Below are 15,290 nucleotides of genomic sequence, written 5' to 3'. Positions count from 1 at the left end.
ACATGTACTATGTTCACCAGACCCTTTTCTTTCCCGCCCCCACACAAAAGAAAGAAAAGGGTCTGGCTACGCGAGACTATTGCTAGAGTGCGAAGAAAACATCGCTGGATAATACAGATGCTTGTATTCATCTAGGAAGCCTACCAGTGAGTTGTTATAACACTAATTCGATCAGGAAGCCGCCATTATTGGTAGTGACCAGAGCCGTACTTCGGCGAGCCATAGTCTAAATTGGTTATCGCCCAAATCCACGGTATCTTCGCTATATTAGAGACCTGAGGGATGGCACAATAATCACCACCGAGGCCGAAGGTCTCAAAATAGCGAAGATAGCTACCTTGATTTGTGCGATAACCTACACTTAGCCTCGGAGTCCTTAAAGTTCCAAGCTTAACTGTTGTATAGAATGTAAACATGGTACAACCAGCTGTCCTCCCCCCCCCCACACACACACACGCGCGCGCGCGCATGCATATTGGCTATATGTACTGTTACCTTAAGAAGCTGGTCTGTACATTTAGCAGCCACCTATATATTTAACAGTTTAATAAAGTAGGTCCCAAACACAGCTAAGATGTACTTCATGACCTCACTAATATGGCCACCTCATTATTGAGGACATAACCTAAGGGTGGTCCTATTAATGAGGTTTCACTGTAGAATGACGCAATTCTCAGTAAGCACTTGAAAGGCAAATGTTAGCTATAATTCCTTATTTTGTTACTGGTGAGTATTGGATTCCTAGGATACAGTTAGAAATGACATGCATGTGATATAGTTACATCACATAAGTGCATACATGTAAGGTTTCTGTTACAAATTTATATATAAGGAACTCTCACTGATGCAGGCATCAGCAGTTAACTCTCAGATCAAAACTTGAGATTCAATTGACTTACTATACACTTCTGTAATAAAGGAAGAGATGAAAACTCAATTGCTGTTGGTGACCACTTGGATACTCACCTTGCTAGCATTGAATAGTGAAGCAGCTGTTAACGGAACAAAATGTACAGACAATGATAAGGTTAACACTGTGAAGCAAGAAATTCAAAGGTTCTACTGCACAGTAGTTAAAATATATGATGATATTCAAACAGTAAGAATATAGGAATATAGTAACATGTGTTCTGTATAAATGATTATGTAGAGGTGTGTATCAAATGTGACATATGCAATCGATTTTGGTAAATGTTTAGTGGTGCAATCTTTTGCCTCACTACAGACAAAACTAGATGTCATCAAACCAGTGTTATCAGATAGAGACTTCAACAAACATTCAGTTGGTATAATGTTAGAACAATTTACAGCTACCTGTAAGATCCACACCAGTGTAATGATGTACAAATATCAACTAGAACAATACATACTAATGAAGGACTCTGGTGATCATTTATATGCTATAACTGCTGCCTTGCAAGAGACAGTTAACCTTCTTGAAACAATTGAGGTAATGATATTATCTTATATTTATATGGACAACAATAAGTGGTATGCTTATTATTTTACAGGAGTGTACCTCAGGACAAGCTTGTGTAGAGTTTACTCCAGAACAATACCAGATGATATACACTTTACTTTATGATGGTCAACCACTACTAACATCTCTTATACAACAAGTCAAGAAGTGGACACAAGCTGAAGATTACTGTAACAATTATGGCTACCCAGTACCACACAATGAGAACTGTATATAGGATTTTTTTCAACTAGCTTTTATTTGTATCTATATACAGCGTATCCTTCTCTTTGTATGATCTATACTGTTAACATGCACACAGGCTGAAAGGCAATAAATTTTTGAAAGATGTGCATGAAGACTATAATTATACTGAATCTAAATCAAGTTGCTCCATATATATCTGCTTACACTTTATACATATACACACATTTAACTATTTAGGGAAATGCTTATAGTATCATTCAAGGCATGAGATTTTAGTAGACTAACCAAAGAAATATCACCATTTGAGAACTTTATTGTACATGGTCTGTGCCAGATTTCTGTCAATCCGTAATCATGACAATGCAGTTTACTATATACTACTCAAATGCTGCAAATTAATTACAAAGGAAGAACCTTACTTATAGGTCTTCACAGGAAACCAAGGTAAGTACGTATAGTAACTGTATAGTAACTGTATACCCTTTTAAAGTAAGAACATTTAGCCAACACTGCTTTTACTCAATTTTGGCTAGCAAAGCTTTTGTCACCACATTTTTTATTTATTGGATTAAATTTTCTTTAGTGATTGTGTATACATATCACATAATGATCAAAGCTGACATCAACAAATGTAGTGGTTTTATACATTTCATGCATGGATGCAATCAATCATGTAATACAATTGTGCAAAAACAGATAGGTTTCAGTATAAAATGCAAACATACGTAACACTCTCAGAAACTATACCTCTGAAACACACACATGCAGTCTTTATAATTGTACTGTAACTTTCTGAAACGCCATAACACACTGTGACATTAAAACATTGTAAATATATTACTATGGCATAATCATATATGGCTAGGTGCTAAGAGGTCATACATGTGTACAGACCTGTAATATTATAATCCATCTCAAATAACTGACAGTTTATGATGACAAGTCTGTTTGCTTGTTTGTTTGTTTGTTTGCTTTACAGCACAAGTGCTGAAAGCCTGTAGGACACCTGGTCCTAAAGTCGTTACGTATAAGGTATGTTTGAAAAGGTGAGAAAAAAACCCATGACTGGATCTGGGCAGTGTCAAACCTGCAGCCATTGGAATAATGCTCAAACACTTACAGGAGTTTGCCAGACAGTCAAGAGGTTTTTTCCTTGTAAATTTCATGTATATGTATCCATAGGAATTCTAGAGTGTGACTTATTATCTCAAAGCACCCCATGGTAACCAAATGGACATTAGTTTATTTGTTAAGGCTTTACAGCACAAGTGCTGAAGGTCTGTAGGACACAACAATGCATGCATGTTGGCTAATATACATTCAATATCATTATTTTATAACACAAATTAGTTCAAATAATTTCTTGATAAGAATTACCAACAGTTCTAGAACTTATACATCGTCAACCTTGAGTGATCAATGAATGCCCATAACTCATGACGTCAGCGTTACATTGTTAACATCCTTCATAAGATTCCCAAGATGGGCATTGGATTAATTACAGTTATATCATTACTGCTGCCATAGTGAATAATTTCTATGAATTAGCTCATTGTGATATGAACAATACAGTCATAGTTACATGACAATTATAATACTAATCAGAACTGGTTACTCACAAACTTAGTTTTGAAGCATGTTACTATATGTGCTCAGTTATAATAGGCTGATTGTGCTAAATAGAAGATTGTGCATGAATAGAGTGGATAACAAGCTCACACTTTCAATAATGTCATAAGAATTGCTATTGTGCATGTTCCTTCTAAATACCATGTGGCAGACAGTGTATAAACTATATGCAAAGGATGTTACATATCTGCACAGTGTATATGGGTCTTTTAAGTTTTATAGGAAATGTCATTTTTATGTGCACAATAGAAATATATTGAAAGTATAAACAGATATAAACTCAAGTAATGGAATTTTCTAATTTGAATCTCTGTTTGAATGTGTGCATAACTTATAGTTAGCAAGGCTGCTAGATATACCTAGCTACCGGCTTTGGATTAGATAGCTGCTGCTAATTAATCATAGTTGTACATACTAACTGAAACAATTCAAGTAGCTGGGCAAAAAAAAAACACCTTGAAATGGTACATGTGTTTAGCTATAAGACCAAGTTACTAATTTCTAGTAATAACAAATTACTGTAAATTACAAACACTGCATGGCATATACCTAATAGTATAATATGACATCTAGCATTATTTTTCACACCTCATTACACCATGTATAGCCAGTATATGCATTGCACTATTCAATATGTATGAATCAGAGTGATGATGCTTACAAAATAGACCAAAACAGTTCCAACATTATCACATGCATAACTTGAATTTCCTACAATGTTGTACATGTTGTATGAACACTAATGCTTGCATGCTACATGAACATAACTATAGCATGTACAAGTTGAGCTGAATCCTGAAAAACAGCTAAAAATTAAAAGTGGATTTTTCTCAATGGAGTTAACATTTCAGCCAACCAGATGATTAATGGTAACAGCAAAGGTGGCAACAACAGACATGTATGGTTTGGCTCCAGTACAAGTTCGGGAAAGGGCTGTAATGGACACTGTATTTGTATGGCTTCCCCATAGGAAAAGTATTGTGAAAAATTTGATCGTCCATAAATATTATGTCAGACATTTGAACAAAAATTTTGAAACATTTTTAGTGGGTCAAGCAGTGCTACAAATGAGCCAAATTTCAAGATTGTGTATAATTACATCCATGAGTTATTAAATGTTTTTGAGGATTCAGCTCAACGCGTATACATACGTACTATATACATATTATATGTATGGTAACTGAATATGATAGTATTTATGGAACAACTTCTTGTCATTATGTAATGCCGGCTTGGATATGGTTCCTACAGAGTTTACCTCTTCTAGACTAACCCAGCCTTGGATATTTAGTGATTTCAAACGATTAAGTCGAAAGAAACAACATGCCTACAATCATGCATGTACTACCACCTTACCTTCAGATTGGTCTAAATATTATGATCTGAAAAAGCAATGCCAATGAGAATGTTGTCAAGCATTTAACAACTATATTTCTTCTCTTAATTGTAGATCCAAATAACAACCAAGTTGCTAAGAGATTGTGGTCTTACATTAAAAGTAAAAAGTAGGATCATACTGGTATTGACTCTCTCAAGAAACCACCATCACCGATCCAGTAGGGAAGGCTAATGTACTTTTCGTCTGTCTTTACTCATGATAATGCATCATCTTCTTTACCCAGGATGAGTGGCCCTCCACTACCTGATGTTTCACCTATAACCATCCATCATGAAGGGGTGGTTCAATTGTTACTCAACATGCAACCAAATAAAGCAAGTGGTCCTGATAATTTGCCCGCCCGTTTTCTCAAAGAAGCTGCCAACCAAATTGTCCCTGCATTGACAATTGTTTTTCAAGCGTGTCTAGACCAGGGTCATTTACCAGACATATGGAAAACTGCTGCAGTTGTTCCTGTATACAAGAAAGGAAGCAGAACCGAGCCCAGTAATTACAGACCAGTATCACTTACTTGTATTTGATCTAAAATTTTGGAACACATTGTTCACTCTGCTATATCAAAACATCTTGGGCACTATCACATACTATCTGATGAGCAGCATGGATTTTGTAGGGGAAGAAGTTATAAATCTCAACTAATTACTACAGTCAATGACTTTGCAGAGTGTCTTAACCAGAAAGGACAATGTGACATAGCTACTACTGTTGGACTTCAGTAAAGCTTTTGATAGAGTTCTGCACTCTCTCCTATTCCATAAGTTGTCTCACTATGGAGTCAATGGAACACTTCTTTCCATTCCTAAATGGTAGATCACAGTATGTTGTATTAGAAAATCAGAAAAGCCACTCTACTCCAGTTCTATCAGGTGTACCACCTCAAAGTACTGTGCTTGCACCTTTACTATTCTTACTCTACATCAATGACCTACCTATCTGTGTACACAATAAAATTAAGTTATATGCTGATGATGTTTCGTTGTACTCTTTTATACACACTGCAGATGACTGTAGCTATTACTTTACAACAAGATTTGGACATGCTAGCTCAATGGTCACACACTTGGATGATGTCATTCAATCCTCAAAAATGTGAGTTTTTAAGAGTGACAAACAAGAGAAATTACATCATGCATACTTACTACATTGAGAGTACACCAATCAAGGAAGTTTTGTCTGCTACATATCTAGGGGTTAGCATTGACAACAAACTCACTTGGAATGATCATATTCAAAGAATTATTAATAAAGTTAACCAAATCAATGCCTTCTACACAGAAATCTACGTCACTGCCCAAGTCATGTAAAGTGCAATTGTTACAAAAGTATGGTTAGACCTATTGTGGAATACACATCACCTGTTTGGGATCCACACACAACAAATGAATCAATATAAACAAAATTGAAGCCATCCAGAAGAGAGCTGCCAGATTCTGTCTAAATAATTTTTCAAGATACTCCAGTGTCACTAATATGCTGACTACACTAGATCTACCTACACTACAACAGAGAAGAGTCAGAGCTAAACTCATAATGATGTACAAGATTATTAATGATCACATTGATATCCCTAAAGATTTCTTTATCCCTTGTGACCCTCAATTAAGGAATGGATATTTTCAACAACTAATGATGAACATTGATTCATATAAATTTTCCTTTTCCCCTCAGTAATTAAGCTTTGGAACCCACTCCCCCCCCCCTATGTAGTTAATCCTCCCTCCTTAGATCAATTTTGTAATAACTTAAGTAATTATATCTGTGCGTTATAATCTTGTGTGATTTCTGCACAGTAAAACAAATAAATAATAAATAGTACTGTACTGTATATACAGTGATATATATACATATATAGATACTGGTGTTATGCTCATTATAGAAGACTAATGTATATACATAGATTTTGTAAGCCTCCAGCACTGAACAATGCAAAACATAGGCTAAGCCACTGCTGCTTAGTGAACCAACCACACACGCACGCATATGTGCACAGATGTCAAAGGTACATAGTTAATATGCATCTGATAGAAGGGAGCAGAGGCGTAGGAAGATATTTCAGGCAGGGGTGCTGAGGTGGAAGGTGGACTCATCTACAGGGGGGTCTGGGGGGCTGCACGCCGACAACATTTTCAGAATTGCATGACTCAAAATCATTGGAAATTACATATTCACAGACAAAACAATGATCACATACATGCGCATAGTACAGTAGCTACCTAAATTACAAATATGGGATTAAAACCCTATAACATTGTATTACAATTTATATGCAATTGTATTGTGTGTATACTCTAGAATGGAAGAACGGCCTTGGCTGAATTATACAAAAACTTCATTTATAGTAACTATCAGTTATATTTATTTATTTCCTAGTGTTAAATGTAAATGCTTTAACAATTAAATCATCAATTCTGTTCTGAAGCAGATGCATTAACAAGCTGTTCAGTTAACATGTACTCCCAGGATAAACACTTTGTACACTAGAGGAGGATCTCTGCTGTTGTAACTGTAACAGCTATTGACACAAAAGTTAATAGCTACCTTATTACACAATATTATTACTGCTACTAGCGGTGTTTGCTGTGTCGTCACCTTCTCTGCACGTGGGAGACACGTGACATTGTGTTGAATTGTGAATCCATCGTTTCCTACACTTCTTCTGAATCACAAATAATTGCACTAGTGTTAAATAGCTAACCAATGGCGAGCTATGGAGAGTTGCAACATTGGAATCGTCGAGGTAATCGTCATCGTGACCGTTGTGGAATCTTTTTGCCTAATCACATGATCTATTTTAATTACTTTTTGATGCGCGTAGGCAAATTTGTGGGGGTGCTCTAGCACCCGTGCTTCCTACGCCTCTGGGGAGTCAACCAACAAGAGTCCAATAATAACTGCATATAATTAATAGATGAGGAAAACGTGGTTCATTGAAGTGTTATGAAATTTTATGTACTTCCTGTACAATTCCTTAATGCCATCATAATGTATACACTTTTGTGGCACTTGTCCGTCAATGTTTACTGTATTCTGACTCATGACAAGAAACAAATACAGTGAAGTGTGGTGTAATGAATAGGTCTTCAATGATGATACAACATACACTTGTCAGGATAATTATATCAGCCTTGTATACCCTGACATTTCTACCCTTAAAAATGTACATTGCACTATCAACATATCAGTCATCTTTCAGTGTCTTTCCACATGATATATGCATTTGGCTATATTTATTAAAGCATAGGTGGATCTATGAGACACTGCTAGGGGGGTTGGTGGGATGGGGGAGGGGGGCACAAGAATCCATCGGATAAAAGTAATAGGAGAAGAATGGAACTCTAGTAATAACTTTGTCTGGTATAGCTGGACGAATGAAGGGCATACAATTTCTAAGACACCATAGTTGGCCTCCTAGGTTTGAATTTGGGAGTGCTTTCATAACTATTTAGCACACTTTGCAAACTTTTGACTGTTTTATTAGAGTAGCGACTGCTCTATTATAGAATATCTCGATCTTTAGCACAAAAATTTAAACTTATTTGTCTCATTTCTTCACAATGTAGAGTAAATCATCTATTCTCAGGCACCATGTATACTCGGACACTCGTTCTCGTAAACTGCTGGATGGAATCATACTAAAATTGGTGTGGGAATACCTTGCATATAACCTAACTATACCTCCAAGCTTGAGCCAAAACTCATGTTTGATTGTTGTGCTAGACCACATCAAAGTCATTTTTGAAATCATGTATTCTCGGACAGAATTCAAGTATTGTTGGACACCGGTCAGCAATCCTACATCAAATACTTTAAAGACTTACCACCAACACCATCTGTTAGGGTTGTTTATCAGCTATCAGCAGAGCCATAGTTTATTTCTTTCTATCTCATTTGCAGGAAGCTATGATCGGAAATGTGCAAGCATGTCACCACCTCTATTCTCAGACATGAGCTATCGGCTATAGTTCTCGTACGCGGTTATACCAAATCATACGAAAATTATTGTGGTCATACTTTACACATAGCCTATCTGAACCTCCAAGTTTGAGGTAAAAAGCTTTTATGGTTAGCTAACTAGAGCGGATTAAAGTTTCCACGAGAATATTAGTATTCTCATTTTTCTCGGATAATAGCCAATGCTTCTTACACCAAATAATTTAGCCACTTTCTCTAATTTAGCCACTGTCTACCACCACCATCTGATAGAGCTGTTCATTGGCTATCAGCAGAGCCATAGTTTATTTCTTTCCATCACCTTTATGGATAGTTATGATCGGAAATATGCGAGAATGTAATTACCTCTATTTTCAGACACATTGTTTCTATGCTGTCTGATTGAATCTTGGCTCCAGCTATTTCTGGTGAAAATTTTTTACTTTTCATTGACTTAAACTACTTTAAATAGCATGTAATGCCAGTAAACTATACCTTTTTGTACCACCAGAAATAGCTGGAGCCAAGATTCAATCAGACAGCACAGAAACAATGTGCCCGAGAATAGAGGTAATTACATACTCGCATATTTCCAATCATATAACTATATGCATAAAGGTGATAGAAAGAAATAAACTATGGCTCTGCTGATAGCCAATGAACAGCTCTATCAGATGGTGGTGGTAGAAAGTAGCTAAATTATTTGGTGTAGGAAGCATTGGCTATTATCCGAGAAAAATGGGAATACTAATTTTCTCGTGGAAACTTTAATCCGCTCTAGTTAGCTAACCATATAGCTTTTTAGCTCAAACTTGGAGGTTCAGATAGGCTATGTGTAAAGTATGTCCACAATAATTTTTTGTACGATTGGTGGGGACTATTCTACGGAACGGAACGGAATGGAACGGAACGGAATGATGGACTAAACCACGGAACGGAACGCTTTCTATTCTTGATGGATAAAAATGATGTTCTTTATATCATTTCTAAAGAATCATTTGGCTGATGTATTTGGTTACACAATCATGCACGTGGAAATAGGTCAGGCACTTACAATCGACTTCTCTGTTCAGAGAACTCTGCACTGCTGTATCACATAATATGAACTTTGCAACAATTAGGTCTTAACCAAACTTCCATAATAAGATTATGGTTAATTGTATTTGTTCATATTAAAAACTATAGTATACATTTCAACCAAGGCAGCATGTACCTGTCAATTGCATGGGTGAATTGTACAGCTAATATGCAGTTGAGACCACTGGCACCTGCCTAATGGAAAATATGCACTTGCTTATTTAGCCATGAGTAGCTAAGCACCAATAAGCAAGTGTATGCATGGCTCCAGTGGACAAGTGCAACAATTACATGCATGAAGAATTAACACTGTGGTGACTATAAGCAAGGCTCTGTGCTGCATAGCTAAATGACAAGCATGAAAACAACTGAAGTGGGAAAATGTAACATAACGATATCAATATAAACATTTTCATCAATTCAGTGGTAATGCACTACATAGGACATAGCCAGACTTTAGGTGTATCGGAGAGCATGCCTCCCAGAAAATGTTTTGAAAATAGATTGGAATCTTAGTCAATGAAAATAGCACAATTTTCAGGCAGCAAATTCAAGCTCAAGACCAGCTATACAGATGACATCTGGCAAATATCTCTACTGCTACTGCAATTATACCATCTGCATGTGTCTAAATATATTGGAGTGTCACAGTGAATATGGATGGGAAAGCCTGAGTGTTCTATCAACAAGGGCAGCAGGCCAAGGAGTGCTTCAAGACAATTAAATTGCACGTTACATGAAGTTGAAGCGTGAATGTTATTCATGGGGGTCTGAGTGGCTCAGCGCATGTCTCAATTTCATATTTTAATCAAGTTAATAGATTATCTCACTATGTTTTTGTAAACGAATTAAGTAGTTACATTCAGCTTTTAAAAGAAAATGTACAGGTGACTGTTCTATTAGAGTGGTTGACTGCTCTATTAGAATATCTCGATCTTGCATTTACTGAATAAGTTACCCGGAGCATTTAATTTGAGATTTAATTAAGCTTGATATATAGTTATATTGCTACTTATTAGTGGTATTTTAGTAAACTGCAGCTGATGGATTTTTCTACTGAAAATTTGGGCTCGTATGGCTACCAAGATTGTGGACTTTTGCTAACATTGTGAACCTTTTTCACTTAAATTGTGGACTTTTTCTCTAAGAAGGCAGCGGTTCTTTAGGACTCCCTGACTACGGGCCTGACTGCAGATGCATTAAAGTAACCTATCAGTATAGTTGCTAGATATAAAGTGTCCGGAAATAGTGGTCGTTGGAGTAGGTGAACTTTAGCAGGCTGTATCTGCCAGTTGGTGTACATTTCAGACTCCAAATTTTTATCATGGTACTAACATAGACTAGACTTTAGCAGCAATCTTGCGAAATTATGAGCCGTTGTCCGGATATAGATTTTTTTTGTCCAGTATTAAATCGATCGTTTTTTCGGATGGACATTTGGGCTTCGTATTCCTACCTGCTTCAACCGATTGGAGTGATTTTTAGTATGTAAAGTGTCAACGCATATGTCCTCCTATGTTGCAAATATCAGGGCTATGGAACCTTTTGTTTGGTTGCAACAGCTAGGTGTCCGGATATAAATTCGTCCGGGAATCGATTAATGACTCTATACTGTTGTCTTCTATTTGCTTGTTGGCTTTCTATATAATAGTTAGACACCAAGACCAAAGGAACTAAGCGATTTAGTAATCCCGATGGCCTGAGGCTGTAGCGTCCCGAGCGAGACACGAGGTCCTGAGCGCTCGCCCGAGCGCAGCAAGGCCGGGCGCTACTAAGGGCCTGAGGGGTTACTAAATCGCTTAGTTCCCGGTGTCTAACTTATTTAGACTATGGTTTAAAGTACGTACCTTTATAGCCAGAGCATGAGTGTGGGGTGAAAGAGCAATGCAGAACAGCGGAACGGTTTCTTCCTGAAGTCCTTACAGCGCCCACAAAAATAATATACGACCGGTAACCAAACCATAGACCAAACTAACGGCTACAGGCCTACCGGCAGCTCCAGTATATATGCCATTTAGTCTACTATCTGTCCAGAATTATTTGCGGAACACGGAGAAGAAGAGTATTACAGTATTATCAGTACTACAGTGTGCCTTTGGTGTTATAATTTATCATATACAAAATTGCTTGAGGGCGGGTTAGTGACTGAGTGATTTAGTAAACCTGTAAATGAGCCATACCATAGGCTAACCTTCTGAATATAGTGTGAATGCATGATTCCTGTTTCTTATGGCTATAGCTATAGCCCTGTAAGTCCAGGGGGGATTATTTGGCTCCCCTCAGATCCGCCTATGATTAAAAGCATTATTTTTGACATGTTCTCAGTAACTTTTCTATGATATCTATATCAGGTAGTTCAGTTGACCAACTATACAGAAACCTTGTTTCTTCTAGGTAATTGTGTTAGCTAATGGATACTCATAACATAGTTGGTAGCTATTTCTTCTAGCCGCTGTATACAACTTGGATAAGAACTGTTCATTTTCACCCAGTAGCTACTTAATTTTCTGAAACAATTCAGTATAATATTATATACATACATCATTTCGTGCACTTGGGAAGATATCTATTACCTTTCCCATGCTCATCCTTTTGTTTTAATGCATGCCAGTGACACTGAACTTTTAGCAGAGACAATCTTATTACTTATTAATGCTGTGGTCACAGTGTACGTAATTAACTTGAGTTGCAATGCCATTAAGCTGGTAATCTCTATTGCAATGTGTGCATGCATGTTCCAAAGCTTATGCATATAGCTAATTCATGATCAAAGATTCGTGAACATGGCAAATATTATGTATTGAACTTATATCCCTTGTATGTCTTGCTTTGAATACTAAAAGGCAATTCCATGACGTATATACATATGTAAAGAATTCCAAAAACAAAATTTTCTGATGCATACATATAATATATATATGGAGTCTAAAGCCTATAGTAACAACCATATAAAGCAAGTTAGCAACCATATACACACTACTACATGAATTAGTCACAGGCTCTGAGGCTAGACCACTGGGGATTATTTTGATAGTATAAAATCTGGTCACATGATGACTTAAGTGTAAACTGGCTACTGAATGGCTTTAATTTGGTTAAATTTGGAACAGAGTTGAACAATAGGTATAGTTACATAGACATTATTTGTGTTGGTAGTGATGCATAGTTCCTGGAATAAGTCTGCTTTAGATACACATAGAAGATTTAGGGTTTCCTAAATCCGCCCCTGCATGTGTTACCTGTTAGGTGAATGCATGGCTTATCTCTTGTGTATAGCTTATAGACATAAGCATCAGATGTGTGGGTATGTGAATGTATTATAAATATGCTTATTTGGTATGGTGGCCACACAGTATCTGGAAAAGGAAATCACATGTATGACTGTGTAATGTAACCTCATATTTGGTCACCGATTAGGGAGAATTATAGCTATATTCCTGCCATCGCCGGTAATGCAAGTTCCATTGATGAATCACTTAGTTGTCCATAAACTGACTTCAGATTGTACATTTTAATGAATTATTCCTTTCTTTCAGATACAGTTTCAGTTATTTAATAAAGTTATGTTAAAACAATATTGTATACTGTTTGTTGCATAGCTTGGTATGTTGTGTTAACCTCACAGGGTACTGTTGGGAAGAGTTTTAGAACAAAACTGGCTCATGTTGAATCAGCCCAAAGAATTGGAAGATCAAGAATATAATTTCAAGATTATTGTTTAACAGGAGGAAAGCAAGTGTTACCTGTTAGATGGATCACTCCAGAATCTCTTATGTATGGTTTTTAGACATCAACCTCAGATGTGTACATAATAATGATGTCTGAATAATGTAGTAGAATGCTTAAATGGTATGGTGGCCATACAGTACCTGCCTGGAAAAGGAAAGCTCACTGATGTGTTACTGTGTAATGCAGCAAAGGTTTGACTACAACTGATTTAGTGGGAACAATACCATGCATGTTGCAGTATTTGGCTTCTTAAACATTACCTAGTTGTCATTCAGTATGGTTAGGTTTACTACCATTGGAAAAGTTGTTCATATACATTAATCTTACTAGAATGCACTGCAGGAAAACACTTTAGAGCTATGAAGTGATGGCAGGATATATACATTTAACAAGTTATTCAAATACATTCCCAGGCACATATTTTTCAGTTTTCTTTCAAATGCATTTAACAGTATCAGCAACAATAAATTAAACATTAATGTGTGTATAATGCTGCATGCAATACTCCCTTGTATATAGAATACATACCACCCGGCTGCTTTTGATTCATGTGTTAGATCAGTAGTGACAACAAGAGCACTGATACATAATTGTAGTGTTGTACACCCTGTATTGATCTTGCTATGCCACACCCCTACCCTAGATCAAGCAGTAATTGAAGGGCATTAATTTTGTCACTAGAACTTGTTCACAGGGTTAGGGTATTTGTATATATCTAAGAAACAATAGTTAGTGGTTCATAAGCACTCACTTCTATATCATTTCTAATTTATTATCCTTGTGCCACATTTTTCTGTAACTGTAAATGCACTCCTCATGATAATCTGCTTTATACTTTTAATGATGGATGATTATTGGTAGGTCATATGGGGTGTTACTATGAGAACTAATTACAGTACATATAGTAAATGACACACCACTCACTGAATTTTGGATCTTAATTAAAATAAAAACTTTATACCTTGAAAGTGACGTCTGTGTACAATTTTGAATTCAATAAATACATCATGCTTGTAAATACAAGTTTAGGAGTGTAAAAGTTGATGAAGTAGTTCCAGCAAGAGTTCACAACATTGTTTTACATTATGAACCATTAACTTTGCTAGCTATATTGAATACCTATACAATGTAATTAAGAACCAACAGCCATTCAAACGAGTGTAAAACAGTTTTCTATAGCTACAGTACACTCCTATAACCGTCTACTCTGTATGAAATGGCATTGTACATTCTTCACCAAACTGGTACAAGATTTGATGTGATAAATTCAGTATAAAGCTAAACTCTTGGTCAAAGAATATAAAAACGACACAAAGCTGTAAATAATCAAAGAAGAATTAATCCAGTGATGTGATTGTTAATTAATATACACAATCTGGACCTATACTTACTTTTATACTTGAGGTATGTTTTTAAAGTGCCTCATGCTTTTATGCATGTTAATCAAGTATGTATATGTGGAAATGTGTATATTAACTATACAAGCAGCATGCAGTGTAAATGGCATATACTTATACCTATAGACATACTGAACATTGTGTAGGCCTCCAGGATGGACAGATAATGATTGACATTATACGTCTGTGTCAGTAGCCAAGTTCTTATCCTGCATTATTATGGTTACTGAAAACCATTTTATGATATGTGCATGTGTGCATGTAGCAATTTAACAAGCATCCTGTACATGTGGAATAAGATCCTCCACTTGTGTACTACTTTAATGCAAATACATGTTTGCCAGAATAAATTCAGCTACAAAATTCACATCATGCAATAATACTAGGAGTTCACTGTATTACTATGCATGACATTGTATTGTTCACTCCGCTGCCTCACAGAAAACTTCACATATTTTGTGCT

At 36.3% G+C, this 15,290-nt stretch overlaps 1 protein-coding gene across 1 annotated transcript; it reads left to right on the top strand.

Annotated features, from left to right (window-relative positions):
• On the top strand, window positions 1-1,846 carry LOC136251754 (uncharacterized). Its single transcript, XM_066044172.1, has 4 exons — window positions 1-146; window positions 851-1,099; window positions 1,226-1,450; window positions 1,512-1,846. The coding sequence occupies exons 2-4, from the start codon at window positions 926-928 to the stop codon at window positions 1,695-1,697; spliced, it is 585 nt and encodes a 194-aa protein (XP_065900244.1). The 5' UTR covers window positions 1-146; window positions 851-925; the 3' UTR covers window positions 1,698-1,846.
• Window positions 1,847-15,290: the final 13,444 nt, after the last annotated feature.

The sequence above is a fragment of the Dysidea avara genome, chromosome 3 (genome assembly GCF_963678975.1).
Source record: "Dysidea avara chromosome 3, odDysAvar1.4, whole genome shotgun sequence".
NCBI classification, from domain to species: domain Eukaryota; kingdom Metazoa; phylum Porifera; class Demospongiae; order Dictyoceratida; family Dysideidae; genus Dysidea; species Dysidea avara.
Note: the sequence above shows the minus strand (reverse complement) of the source record. Positions and strands in the feature narration are given on the sequence as shown.